Here is a 14652-nt window from a genome sequence, read left to right on the forward strand (position 1 = left end):
CATGGGGTGGGAAGTGGGCCCCTCAGTGCTCCAGCCAAGGGCTCTTCCTATGGCGTTCCTTCCCAGTCCCCTGTTGCTCCTAAGGGGGCTGGGAGGGTGGCTGGGGCCCAGGCAGGGTGCTGTGTTTGGATGCCAGGGATAGGGGCTGCCAGGGGCTCAGGTCCTGACTCACTTTTCCCAGTGGGGTGGTGTGATCTGCTGGATCCCCAGTTGGAGGGTCACAGTGCAGCACTGGGTGCTCTGCCAGCCACAAATAATGGCATAGAGGCTGCCAGCTGCCCCTCTGAGCCACCCCTGCCCATTTTCTACCCTTTCCTTATCTGTGAGGTTGTGGAGAGGGAAACTGAGGCAAGAGGGAAGCATAGGCTGGGATGCTGGGGCTATGGGGAGCAGCAGGGACTGCAGGCTGGTAGTCAGGGTGCAGGAGAAGGGCTATGGGAGCCTGGCTGTGCTTTATTCTGTGGGCAGGATTCAACCTTGTTGAATTTTTTTAAAAATGTATTTTAATTTTTAAGGTATTTTCTGGCCTGATATAAATAAGTTTTTCCAGTCCTGCTGCTGTGTTGGGGGATGGAGCTGTGAGCCTTCTGGATGCCATTGCTGGGGCTGGGGGGGGACACTGCTGGGTGCTGCTGTCCCAGCAGACCCCCAGTTTTGAGGACAGGGCTGTGAGTTCTGCTGTGGGCCAGTAGCTGCTGCTCCTTCTCTGCACACCAGTGAGGGCTGCTTGGGGTGGAGAAAGCCCCATAGCAACTCACTGCTGAGAAGTCTGTGCTTGCTGCTTGAAAAATGATGCAGCTGCTTCCTGTAGCATCTGGCTCTGGACAGGGTGGCTCTGGGAGCCTCCCATCCCTGGCTGCTCCAGCACGGCCCATGGCAGGAGCAGAGCTGAGGTCCCCTGGATGCAGAGGACGAGGAGGAGCGTGTCCCATCCCACCGCGCTGTTCCTGCCTCTCCTGAACAAAACCATTGCTCCCTCCTGTGCCTAGGGGCACCATATCACAGCCCTGGATATTTTATGGGCATCCAGCTCTTGCCTCTCCTTTCCTTCCCTCCCTGTTTATCCTGCTCTCCTTCCCCTCTCCCATATTGTCTCACCTGCCCTTGGGCGCTCAGCTATCTGCTTGTTGTGGTTTAACCCCAGCTGGCAGCTAAGCCCCACACAGCCGGTGGGCTGAGGTAGAGAAACAGAAGAGTAAAAGTGAGAAAAGTGGGTTGAGATAAAGACAGTTTAAGAGGTAAAGCAACAGCACACGCCAGCAAAGCTGGTGGGGTGGGGTGAGGAGCAGCAAAGGCCTTGGCTCTGTGTGAGCCCTGCTCAGCAGGAGCCCAAACATCCCTGGGTTATCAGCACTGTTTCCAGCACAAATCCAGGACACAGCCCCGTACCAGCTACTATGGAGAAAATTGAATCTGTCTCAGTCCAAACCAGCACACTGCTCCAGAAACCCTGCTTCTCCTGCCCTTTGCTCATGGCCTGTCCCACAGACTGAGATGCTGGGCAGATCCCAGGCAGGTGCTGTCAAAGGCAGCTTTGCTGTAAAGGCTGATTTAGGTTTTAATCTCTGTAAAATTTCTTTGTGTGGTCCCTCTTCCCCTGCCCCGCTGACTTCACCACCCTTAGAAAGCACCTGGTATTGGAAACCATCTCAGAGCATGCGCGGAGAAGGGCAGTTCTGAAAATAAACCCACGCTAGGTTAAAATAACTTGCGCTGCTCTGGTGCTTGAGCATCAGCCCAAAATAGGCTCTCCCACTGGGATAAGGGCTCTATAAATAAGTCTGCGGTGAGTTGCACCAGAGAAAAGCCCTGCGGCAAGAGCAGCAGCGATGCCACCCACAGTGGCCCAGTGGCACCGCAAGAGCAACGGGGCCCCCGGGGTGGCCTGGGTGACGTAGCAGGTCAGTCGGGCTTTGGGTGACACAGTGGCTTGTGTCAGTTCTCCTGTTCTCAGGATTTAATTGAGCCATCAGGTCATGCTCAGATGCGAGCGGCAGCAGTGCTGGGGTGCATAGTGGGGTCATGGCTGGCTTTGGCACAGGGCATTGCAGAGAGTGGGCAAGCGAGCAAAGAAGTGTCTTCAGTATTTTGGGTCTAAGCCTGCCTATACTGGTGATGGGAGATGAGCCGGATGATTAGCTGAAGTTTTGATTTACTATCAGCTCAAAAAAGGCCCTGAAGTGAGGACTATGCATTCCCTCAGCCCCAGACTGGTCTCCTAAACAGTTGGTGAGCCCCAAAACCACGCTGGGCATGCAGAGAGGAAGGCATGAAGCACTCTTTTAGCTTTAAAAAAAAAAAGTTTTTCCATTTTGTGCATTTAAAATGGTTTACAGGATGGGGCAGCAAGGGAAAGAACAACTCTGCATTTTGCAGTGAATCACCACTCCTCGCCAGGCAATCGAAACAAACCAATTGGGGTTTGGGTTTTTTCTTGATTTTTTTTTTTGGTAGAATGTGCCATTTTGGTGTCATTTTGCAGCTGGTGCATAGGTGTGCAGGTTCTTCCCTGTAGCCACCTCAGGGAGCGATGTGCACCCTGGCAGCCCCTAGTACGCAGGTCTGGCGCTGCCTGCGCTCAGCTGCTGCACCCAAACGCCCTGTGGCACGCTGGTCCCTCTGCACCAGGGTGCGCCATGGTGGCACAAGCACGGCCGCCTCCTCCACTGGCTGGAAAAGGCCTCGGGCAGTCTTGTGTTTGTGGGCTCGGATGGTGAAGTGTGGCTTTTGGAGAGCCACGGGGTGCAGGTTCGGCTTTCCTCCAGGGTTTCAGCTCCAGGTGGGATTGCACAGGCCTTAGGTGCTGCAGTCAATCAGCGGGAGCGGCACAGCGTCAGGTTTTTCCCCAAAGCCCAGGAGAGCACCTCTAGCTGTGCCCCTTGGAGATGCCGCTGCTGCCACGGCTGGAGGGGGTCACAGGCCTCGTGATTCTTCTTCTCACCTGGCTGCAAGTTTAAATAAAGGCTTGTTGCTAAAGCATGGGGTTTGGCAAGTCCCACTGTAGCCCTCCTCTGGCCAACACCCAAGATGTGTTTGCCGCGCCATCCTCCTTGGGGCTTGTTTCATCTTACTGTAACTCCTTTGAGATGAACTGCTTGGCCAGGTAATAGCTGCCTTCCCATTCCTAGCTTTTGCTTGGAAAACATATTCCAAATTTATTTTTTTGCCTCTACAAGGTAAAGAAAGGCCAGGTGTCCTCTGCCATCGAACTCTGAGCACTCTGGTTCCACTGGTTTCATTCCAACCACCCATAGTTTGCCCTTGTGCAGCCAAGATCCTGTATTTCCAGACCTGTACTTGCTCAGCCTTCATCTAACACCAACTGAATCACACCAATTCCCCCACCCAGAGGTACTGCCGCCGTTAGGCTTTTTATCCTCTTGCCATTACCCCATCTGAAATAGTGCTGCCTTTTTGCTGAGTGCCTAATTTGTGAAGAACTCTGTTGGCTATCAGATCCAGAAATAATGGCGCTGTGCCATTTTTAGGAGCGTTTGTTCTCAGATTTATTTTGGGGATGTTAAAGTCGCCCATATGGCACTATTCTTTGACTGTATTTCTTTAATACACTGCTGATCCCTGCTGTGTTGGTCCGGGGACACAAACACCTTGCCCTACCCCACAGAGCAAAGGCGACAGTGTCCCACGCAGAATTATGTACTATCTGTTATGTATTATCCCTTATTTCTGTAGCTGCATTTCTTTACATCAGTCCTGACCTGAGCCTCTGGCTGCTGCTACAATATGAATCATTCTAATTTATTTCATCATGTGCCAGATAAATAGGATCTGTGTAATGAGCTGTGGCAGGGCCGACACAGTGAGTAAGGCACAGAGAAGGGCGGTGGTGCTGGTACATTTGCTGGGATTTGGGAGCAGGGAATGCTACAGTAGCGAGGCTTCAGCCTCTGCCACCTCCATCCCCACCAGCATGGGCTGGGTTGGATGTTCATGCACCTCCCGGACAGGGCAGGGGCCTCTTGGTGACCCTCCCAGCAGCACTCCTGGAGCTGCAGGGCCATGGGACCAACCAGCCGGTGCCCACCTGCCCTGGGACAAGGGTCCAGGCCACCCCTGCCAGAAATCAGGTGTGCCCAACCATCCAACTGCTGGGCACACGCAGCAGTCTTTATCTCCCTCTAATGTTTATGGCCTGAATGAAGCATCCAAAAGCCAAACAGGACTGAGCAGGGACCAGGCAGGCATCCAGAGATCACATTTGTGAGTAAAAAATGTGATGCTGAAATACACGGAAACAGCTCGGCCAGCAAGGGGGTGATGTGCTAAGCAAATGGCATGAAAGACAAAAGGATACAGTTTTTAAAAGAGAAAACGTCTGTATTTAATGCTTGTTTATTATTAATATAAGAAAGATTTCACAGGAAAAAGAACTGTCCCTCTCCAGGCTCCTACTCCTTCCTGCGTGCACCAGATGCCAGAAGGGACTATTAAGACGGCCAGCTCTGAACTCTGCATAGCTGTGGCTACAGGAGTTTCCCAAACTCCTCCACGTGAAGTGTAACACAGCTTTAAAAAAATGCAGCAGAAACAGGTATTTGATAACATGATGCAAAACCAGGTCGGAAGCTCTCGATCAAAATTAGAGGTGTAACAACACCACTGCAATGTGCCATGGCAGCATCTGCCGTAGTGGTTGATCCGTGGGATCCTTGAGCTATGCAAGGGTCTGGAAGCTTTGAATCAATATAAACAGTGCATGTCCCTGTATTACAGAAACTGTGATGCAAAGGCAAGGAAAACAGAAGGGGAAGACAGGACATCTCGCTGAACATGTCGAATCAAGGACCACGCTTCTGCTCCCTAATGCATGTGTGGGCACCTCCAAGAGCTGAACACAGATCAGAGGACAGATAAGGGGGGGGGAATGTAATTACCCTGTGAAGAGTAAATCACTTTAAGGGTTCAGTTACTGAGACCACAGCAAGGCAGTGGCACAGCCCCTTAATTAATCTTTTGCTTTTCAGGCTCCTGTCCCCCCCCCGCCCCCATTTTCCACCTCACGCTGGCTGGCAAGGAGATCTCGCAGGATCTTGGTGGCAGCGGGGTGCAACCAGGTGAGGCATCAGGCTGCTGTGGATCAGCCTGTCCCCAGGGAGAGCCGCGGCTTCCCGGTACGTGCAAGGTAATACCTGCAGTGCTGCCAGTAACGCGGTGCTCCAGGCCCGGTGTCAGCAGCAACGGCCTGTCGCTCCGGGCTAATTATTTTGAGGAATTGCTGGGCACAAATCAGGGTGTCTTGGGGATGGCGTAGGCTTGGGCTTCTGTTGTAGAGGAAAGGCTGGTTTCTGAGAGCGAGAAGGGAGCGACCCTTGCTCCCTCCACATCCCCCCTGCCGACCTCTCCAGGGCTTCTCCCCCTTCAGCTCCACCCCTCTGACTGCCCCTCTCCACGGCCCAAACCTCCCTCATGCCTCACCCCCAGCACTAACCCCCGCTCCAGACCCACAGCCCCCAACCTCCCCCCCATGAACTGCCCCCCCATTCCCCATCCCGCCCCGAACTGCCACCTGCACCCCCTGCCTCCCCCCCGCCCCGAATGACCCCCTTCACGGGGTGGCCCCCCTCATCCCCCAAAACTGCCTCTCAGGGATTGCTTCCCTTGTCGTCCCCCCCCCAGCTGCTCCTCAGGGGATTGTCCCCTTTCCCCCAAGCTGCCCCTCGGGGATCGCCCTCTCGCCCCACAAAACCCCCAAAACCTCAGGGACTGCCCCCTCATCCTCCCCAGAGACGGCCCCTCCATCCCCTCAGGGATCGCCCCGCTCCCCGGGCCGGGCCTGCCCGGCCCCACCTGCCGCCCTACGCCCTCTCCCCTCCTCTCCCCTCCCCTCCCCGCCGCTCCCCCCGGCCCGGCCGGCGGCGCGCCGCGCCGCGCCCCATGCGCCGCTGCTGCCCGGCTCTCTGCATCAGCGCCAGCACCACCAGCAGCGGGAGCAGCAGCTGCTGCTGCTGATATCGCCGTCCCCCTCCCGCCCGCCGCTCTTGGTGCTGCTGCAGCGCCACCCGCTTCTGCGCCTCCGCCGCACAAGATGGCGGCCGGTGGGAGCGGCGGGGGCCCCGGGGGCCTCTCCTCCTCCTGCCCGCAGCCGCCGCCGGGTAACGGCGCCACCGCCTGCACCAACGGCGCCCCCCCGTCACCTCCCGGCCTCACCTACAACCAGTGCGGTGCTGCCAACCCGGCGGCGAGCGCCGGCGGCGCAGGGGGCCCGACGGCGGCTGCGGGGGTGGCGGGGGCCGCCGGGGGGGCGGGCGGCCCCGGCGGGGCGCTGCAGCGGGAGCCGGTCTATAACTGGCAGGCGACGAAGCCGACGGTGCAGGAGCGTTTCGCCTTCCTCTTCAACAACGAGGTGCTCAGCGACGTGCACTTCCTGGTGGGGAAGGGCCGCGGCTCGCAGCGCATCCCGGCGCACAGGTGGGCCCCGCGGGGGGGGGGGTACCCCGCGCGTGGGGATCCCGGTGTCCGACGGGGGCTGTGATGGGTGCCCCCGGGCGCCGTGGCAGCCCGGCCGGGCCGTGGGGGGTGATCTGTAGGCCTTGCGAGGTGGTCGGGGGGTCCCGGGCCTCGGGCTGAGCGTTTGCAGTGGGGTGTCTGGCGTCCTCTGCGCCCTCGGGGGGGGGGGGAGGGCACAGGGTTTGGGTTTCTTGTGCCTCCCTCATGAAAGGAGAAAGGGGGCTCGGGTGGCTTCACCCCGCTTTCTGACCCCTGTCGGGAGCTGCCGAGCCCGGGGGGACGCGCTGGCCTCGGCCAGGCCCAGCTCCGCACCGGCCTCGGACTCCCCGGCGGGATGGAGGGAGCTGGGCAGCACCCGGGTCCGCAGCGTGGGTCCTCCCGGTTTGGTCTTTGATGTATTGGGGGGCGACTCTGCCCCTCGCTGTGGTCGGTCGCTGTCGCCTCAAATCTCTGCCGGCCCTCGGATCGATGTCGTGTTCCTGCTTACAGTTACCAGCCCCGGATACGGGGTCCAGCGCTTGGCTGAGATGTTTTCCCCAGAGGGTAGATGCGACTGGGGCAAGCATGGTGGGAAAAACCCCAAATCCCTGGACCTCGCTCATAAGCAGTCCTTGTTTTTATGAATAGTGGAGGAGAGGAGGAATAGTCTCCAAAACTAACTGATCTCTGCTGACCGATACAGGGATCAGTGAGAGCATTGGGGATGGAAAGGAAAGAGCAATGATTTGAGAAACCAAATTTTTGCCACAACAGTTTTTGTTTTTAAAATAACCCTTATTAAATCTTTTCTCAAGATTATTGAATCTCTTCTCAATCTTTTTTTGGGGTAATCCACCACTATAAAACAAACCCCATGATTCTGGTAGAGCTGTGCTGAGCGTGACATCTGGGCATGAGGTAACCAGTCAAGGTTAATGTTTAAGGCTAAGCTGCCATTTAAGAGTTTGCAGCTCTGAGCTGCTCGCTCGCTGAGAAGCTGGGAATTGCATCCACCTGGATAATGCAAAACTGATGGGACTGATTGACATTCAGCTGCTTCTTGGGGCAGCTCCGGTGAATCGATGCGTGCCACTCACAATCCGCCACTCAGGGAAGTGCCCCCTGGGCTGCTCGGCTGTACCAACAGCAAATGCGAGAGCCTTTGGCTCGGAGACAGGACCTGCTTTAATTGGGGTAAGGGAAGGCTTATTGGTGTACTTAGAAGTGGTGCTTGGCAAAGGGAGCCTCGCTCCAAAATATTTTGAACTATCCTTTTCTCGTATGTGCTTGCACTCTGGGAAGTTTCCCCTTCAGATTTCCCTTTTTCTCTCGCTTTCCGAATGAAACATGCTTGCTTTAGGCTGGTTTGAGTGTTTAGGGTATCAGTTCTGTTCTTCTGTAATTTGAAGCTTAATTAGTACTTGAGTAAGTTTGTTCCTGTCCCGAGAACTAGGCTTGCTAGGTGGGGAGGGGCCCAGAAATACATGGAAAATAAATGAAGCTTAAAAAGAAAATAGCCCCAAAGTGAAACGCTGCTTAATTGCTCTGAAATCCATCTGGTGCTCTGGGTGGTAAAGATAGAATAGAGCGTGTCATGCTGTGACATCCCACTTTACAGATTATATAAGTTTTCGTAATTTATGTAGATTTCGTAAAACTTGCCTGTATGATATTACAGTTGGGATATCCTGATGATTCATGAAGTATGGTGGTTATTTCAGAAACAGAGAGCTTAAAATAAAACCACCCAGACTCCTTCTGTGCTCGGTTCTCCCACAGCAGCCTGACAGCAGAAGATATTTTGTGCTGGAATTCAGTCGCAAAGCAACCATGAACTTGAGAGGCACTGTATTGCTTCAGCGACCAAGGGCAGATGTTCATACTTTGATGCTAGGTGTCTCAAATAGTTCACAGTTAACAAATAAATATTCCTACAGTCTGGTGTCGTGGTTTAGCGGCAGCTCAGCCCCACACAGCCGCTCGCTCACTGACCCACCGGTAGATGGGGGAGAGAATCAGAAGGGTAACGCTCGTGGGGCGGGATAAGAACAGTTTAATCATTAAAATTAAAAGAAACCACAATAGAAATGCAATGTGAAGGAGAACAACGAGAGGTGCAAAACCCCGGGGGGGGGGGGGCGACGACGAACCGCCGAAACAAACCGGCCGTGCTGCAGCCGCTTGCCCTGAACCAACGCCACGCTGCCCCCGAGCCGCAAACTGCCCCCCCTTAATATACTGGTCACGGTGTCACGTGGTATGGCACGAACCTGCCATTGGCCAGTCGGGGCCAGCCGCCCCCACCATGGCCCCGCCCCTCCCAGCCCCCCCCCCGCCCCGCGGCAGAGCGCGGGAAGCTGGAAAGGCAGCCGCCCCCCACGGTGAGGAGAATTAACCCCTTCTCAGCCAAAACCAGCACATTCCCCACCCCTTATTCCATACCATTTGCACCATGCCCAGGTCCCATATGATGCAATACAATCGTACCAACCACCACCCCTCCCCTTCCCATCCTTTAACATAATACACAGACATCATTCCCTTAGTTCATGGACCTTCCCTGTAAAATGTCCATTAAAACATCCATTGAGTTCACCCAGTCCATGACTCTGGGCTCCATCTGCTGTATCAGGCTTTCAGGGTGGGAGAGATGGTGTGTGTGGCGTTGGGTTGCTGCATACCGAGTCAGTCATCATTCCATCCCTGCTGCACGGCTTGTTTCACAGTCTGTCTTCCATGGGTTGGGAGGCTTGTACTATGATATCATTGATAAAACACAGAGGTGACACACAATGTTATATAGCAGTTTGCATTGTGCCATTCAGTTCATTGACTGTTTTCGCCCAAAATCAAATCCCCTTGAGGCACACATCGGATTTCTCCATCCTCCCGCATCACCCACCAAGCGCACCCAGGTCCTCGAGCAAAAGCCATCCCACGAATGGGTTTGCCTTTGCCGGAGGCAGGAAGAACCCAGACTGTTTTGCCCAGCATACTTTTTGCATGCACTACAGGGACTCTATCCCCTTCCACAGCATGTAGGATTTCTGACTGGGCAGGGCCAGCTCGGTTGGCAGATCCCCTCGTGTTGACTAACCAGGTGGCTTTTGCTAAATGTGTATCCCAGTGCTTGAATGTCCCACCCCCCGTTGCTCTCAGTGTAGATTTTAACAGTCCATTGTACCGTTCAATTTTCCCAGAGGCTGGTGCGTGACAGGGGATGTGATACACCCACTCAGTGCCGTGCTCTTTGGCCCAGGTGTCTATGAGGCTATTTCGGAAATGAGTCCCTTTGTCTGACTCAATTCTCTCTGGGGTGCCATGTCGCCACAGGACTTGTTTCTCAAGACCCAGGAGAGCGTTCCGGGCAGTGGCGTGGGGGACAGGATATGTTTCCAGCCAGCCAGTGCTTGTTTCTACCCTTGTAAGCACATGGTGCTTGCCTTGGCGGGTCTGTGGGAGTGTGATATAGTCAATTTGCCAGGCCTCCCCATATTTAGATTTCAGCCATCGTCCCCCATACCACAGAGGCTTTACCCGCTTCGCTTGCTTGATTGCAGCCCATGTGTCACATTCGTGGATAACCTGTGCAATAACATCCATGGTCAAGTCCACCCCTCGATCACGAGCCCACCTGTATGTTGCATCTCTCCCTTGATGGCCTGAGGTGTCATGGGCCCACCGAGCTAGAAATAGTTCACCCTTGTGGTGCCAGTCCAGATCCACCTCAGCCACCTCAGTCTTGGCAGCCTGATCTACCTGCTGGTTGTTCCGATGTTCTTCAGTGGCCCGACTCTTGGGGACGTGAGCATCCACATGACGTACCTTTACAACCAGGTTCTCTACCCGGGCAGCAATATCTTGCCACAATGTGACAGCCCAGATGGGTTTGCCTCTGCGCTGCCAGTTGCTTTGCTTCCACTGCTGCAGCCAGCCCCACAGGGCATTTGCCACCATCCAGGAGTCAGTATAGAGATAGAGCACTGGCCACTTTTCCCGTTCAGCAATGTCTAAGGCCAGCTGGATGGCCTTTACCTCTGCAAACTGGCTCGATTCACCTTCTCCTTCAGCAGTTTCTGCGACTTGTCGTGTAGGACTCCATACAGCAGCCTTCCATCTCCGGTGCTTTCCCACAAGGCGACAGGACCCATCAGTGAACAGGACATATTGCTTCTCATCTTCTGGCAGTTTGTTATAGAGTGGGGCTTCTTCAGCACGTGTCACCTCCTCCTCTGGTGATAATCCAAAGTCTTTGCCTTCTGGCCAGTCCATAATCACTTCCAAGATTCCTGGGCGACTGGGGTTTCCTACTCGAGCCCGCTGGTTGATCAGTGCAACCCATTTACTCCACGTAGCATCAGTTGCATGGTGTGTAGAGGGGAACCTTTCCTTTGAACATCCAGCCCAGCACTGGCAGTCGGGGTGCCAGGAGCAACTGTGCCTCAGTACCAACCACTTCTGAAGCAGCTCGAACCCCTTCATATGCTGCCAATATCTCTTCTTCAGTTGGAGTATAGCGGGCTTCAGACCCTCTGTATCCCCGACTCCAAAACCCTAGGGGTCAACCTCGGGTCTCCCCATGTGCTTTCTGCCAGAGGCTCCAGGTAGGGCCATTCTCCCCGGCTGCGGTGTAGAGCACATTTTTTACATCTTGTCCTGCCCGGACTGGCCCAAGAGCTACTGCATGAGCTATTTCCTGTTTAATCTGTTCAAAGGCTTGTCGTTGCTCAGGGCCCCATTTGAAATCATTCTTCTTCCGGGTCACTTGATAGAGAGGGCTTACGATCAGACTGTAATTGGGAATATGCATTCTCCAAAAACCCACAACGCCCAAGAAAGCTTGTGTTTCCTTTTTGCTAGTTGGTGGAGACATGGCTGCTATTTTGCTGATCACATCCATTGGGATCTGACGACGACCATCTTGCCATTTGATTCCTAAGAACTGGATCTCTTGCGCGGGTCCCTTCACCTTACTTTGTTTTATGGCAAAACCAGCTTTCAGAGGGATTTGGACTATTTTCTCTCCTTTCTCAAAAACTTCTCCCGCTGTGTTGCCCCACACGATGATGTCATCAATGTATTGAAGGTGTTCGGGAGCTTCTCCCTGTTCCAGTACAGTCTGAATCAGTCCATGGCAAATGGTAGGACTGTGTTTCCACCCCTGGGGCAGTCGATTCCAGGTGTACTGGACGCCCCTCCATGTGAAAGCAAACTGTGGCCTGCACTCTGCTGCCAGAGGGACTGAGAAGAATGCATTAGCGATATCAGTTGTGGCATACCGCTTGGCTGCCTTGGACTCCAGTTCGTACTGAAGTTCTAGCATGTCTGGCACAGCAGCACTCAACGGTGGAGTGACTTCGTTCAGGCCACGGTAGTCTACTGTTAGCCTCCCCTCTCCATTAGACTTCCGCACTGGCCATATGGGACTGTTAAAGGGCGAGTGGGTCTTACTGATGACTCCTTGGCTCCTCAGTTGGTGAATGAGCCCATGGATGGGGATCAGAGAGTCTCGGTTGGTGCGATATTGCCGCCGGTGCACTGTTGTGGTGGTGATTGGCACCTGTTGTTCTTTGACCCTCAGCAACCCCACCACAGAAGGGTCCTTCGAGAGGCCAGGCAAGGTAGACAGCTGTTTAGTTTCCTCCGTCTCCGAGGCAGCTACACCAAAAGCCCACCTGTACCCTTTTGGGTCCTTGAAATTCCCTCTCCTGAGGTAGTCTATGCCAAGGATGCACGGAGCCTCTGGGCCAGTCACAATGGGGTGCTTCTGCCACTCATTCACGGTTAGGCTCACTTCGGCCTCCAATACAGTTAGCTCTTGGGATCCCCCTGTCACTCCAGCAATGCTGATGGGTTCTGCCCCTATATAGCTTGATGGCATTAAGGTGCACTGTGCGCCGGTGTCCACTAAAGCTTTATACTCCTGTGGGTCGGACGTGCCAGGCCATCGGATCCACACAGTCCAGTAAGCCCGGTTATCCCTTTCCTCCACCCGGCTGGAGGCAGGGCCCCTCTAGTCCTGATCATGGCAGTCACAACTCACTTCCTGTAAATGTGAATCAGGAGTCCCTCTATTAAGCTCAGAAATAAAATCTGCGCTTCTACTCCTCTGTCTGGGGACCTGCTCACTGGAAACTGGAGCAGCAGCTTTCCTGGAAGAGCCTCCCCGAGTGACTGTTCTTCCTTGCAGTTCATGTAGTCGTGCCTGTAGGGTCGAGGTAGGCTTGCCATCCCACCTCCTCATGTCCTCTCCGTGGTCACGCAGGTAGAACCATAGGGTGGCCCGTGGTGTGTATCCCCTCCTTTGGGCCAAAGGACGCTTATTCCTAACAGCTGAGACACTGCTCTGTTGAGGTGGGGAGCAGGACAGATCTTCTTTGAGTTGCTGGATCTCTTGGGATAGTTTCTCCACAGCAGAGACAAGCAAGGAAGAGATATTTGTGTCGTAATCCCGGAGTCTATCTATCACCTCTGCCACCGTTGGTGTCTCATCATCTTTCCAGGACATCACTGCCAATGAGTTTGCATGCGAAGATGGTGCGCTCCGTACAAATTTCCGCCACATGGGTCATGTGCACTCGGCTTCATCTGGATCTTTGGATGACTGTTGATCGTCCAGGTCACCATAAATCACCTCAAGCACAGCTAATTCCCTGAGATACTGGATGCCTTTCTCCATAGTTGTCCATTTTCCCGGGCGCTATGTGACATCTTCTTTAAAGGGATACCTTTCCTTCACTCCAGACAGGAGTCGCCTCCAGAGGCTGAGGGCTTGTGGTTTTTTCCCAATTGTTTTGTCAACGCCCCCTTCCCCAGAAAGGGATCCCAGTTGTTTGGCTTCTTTTCCCTCTAGTTCCAGGCTACTGGCCCCATTATCCCAGCATCGGAGCAGCCAGGTGACAATGTGCTCACCTGAAGGACAGCTGAAATCTTTTCGCATATCTCACAACTCACTCAAGGACAGGGATCAGGTGGTCTCTATTTTATTTATGACTTCTTCCTCCTCTCCCCATGATGGCCCTGCTTTTTCATCATGCCGTTCTAAATGAGTTGATGTCTGCTTCCAATATTTCGTCTTGTGTATGGGGGCAACTGATACTGGTACGGGTTTATTTTCTGAGCCAGCTCCGGTACTTGTTGTGGGGGTTTGAGTGGCTGCAGTGCCTGTCCTCAGGGCTGGAGTGACTACAGTGCCAGTCACTTTGCATTTCAATCCAGAGACATTCTCTTTCCCCTGGGGGCACTGAATACTGTTGAGCAGGGCTCGGTATGCATGGGCCAGGCCCCAGCACGTTGCAGTTATCTGTGTCTCTCTGGAGTTCCCAGGGTAACAACATACTTTCTCCAAATATTCTACTAGTTTTTCAGGATTCTGCACTTGTTCGGGGGTGAAACTCCAAAACACTGGGGGTGCCCACTGCCCTAGGTATTTGCCCATGCTATCCCACATGCCCTGCCACTCGTAACTATCAAGCCTCAGGGCAGATTTCTGGGTGATATTCTTAAGTTGCTTAGTCAAAACCAAAACAACATGCCCAAAAGCTAACAATAAGTGCACCTTAACCACCCAAGGATGTTCAAGATACAAAAAGGTTGTTGTAATAGAGGCAGAGACATCATGGAACAAAGTTGCAAAGGTACCATTCTGTATTTCCTCCATATAAAATCTCTCAGAGGAGGAGGTATAATTGCTAATTGCCTCAACAAGGTGGTATCCGAAGTACAGTAACAGTTTCAGCAAAAACCCCAAATACCAGATAAAGCTGAAAACGAGTGTTTGCATAACAAATCTTGTAGGCAAGACATTACTAAGCACAGCAGAACACAGCAGACTCAACAAACCAACACCAATCTTTAACACCAACTGCAAAAAGGACAACATGGTGCTGTGACCAGCAGCTGTTGTTATCTCCAACCCTTGAGCCCCACGTTGGGCGCCAAAATGACTCGTGGTTTAGCGGCAGCTCAGCCCCACACAGCCGCTCGCTCACTGCCCCACCGGTAGATGGGGGAGAGAATCAGAAGGGTAACGCTCGTGGGTTGGGATAAGAACAGTTTAATCATTAAAATTAAAAGAAACCACAATAGAAATGCAATGTGAAGGAGAACAACGAGAGGCGCAAAGCCCCGGGGGGGGGGGGGGGGGGGGGCGACGACGAACCGCCGAAACAAACCGGCCGTGCCGCAGCCGCTTGCGCTGAACCA

At 53.9% G+C, this 14652-nt stretch overlaps 1 protein-coding gene and 1 long non-coding RNA gene across 2 annotated transcripts in view; one reads left to right on the forward strand and one right to left on the reverse strand.

The window, feature by feature from the left end:
• Positions 1-4337: 4337 nt before the first annotated feature.
• LOC142049337 (uncharacterized) lies at positions 4338-5559 on the reverse strand. The gene is made up of 2 exons (XR_012657685.1): positions 5151-5559; positions 4338-4849 (listed from the first exon to the last, which is right to left on the reverse strand). It is a non-coding gene; the product is annotated as an uncharacterized LOC142049337 (long non-coding RNA).
• Positions 5560-5895: 336 nt separating this feature from the next.
• Positions 5896-14652, forward strand: part of BTBD2 (BTB domain containing 2) — a 30972-nt gene continuing 22215 nt past the window's right edge. The window contains 2 exon segments of the mRNA XM_075076862.1: positions 5896-5945; positions 5947-6429. Coding sequence (XP_074932963.1) covers positions 5896-5945; positions 5947-6429 — 533 coding nt within the window.

Source organism: Phalacrocorax aristotelis, chromosome W (assembly GCF_949628215.1).
Source record: "Phalacrocorax aristotelis chromosome W, bGulAri2.1, whole genome shotgun sequence".
Classification (NCBI taxonomy): Eukaryota; Metazoa; Chordata; class Aves; order Suliformes; family Phalacrocoracidae; genus Phalacrocorax; species Phalacrocorax aristotelis.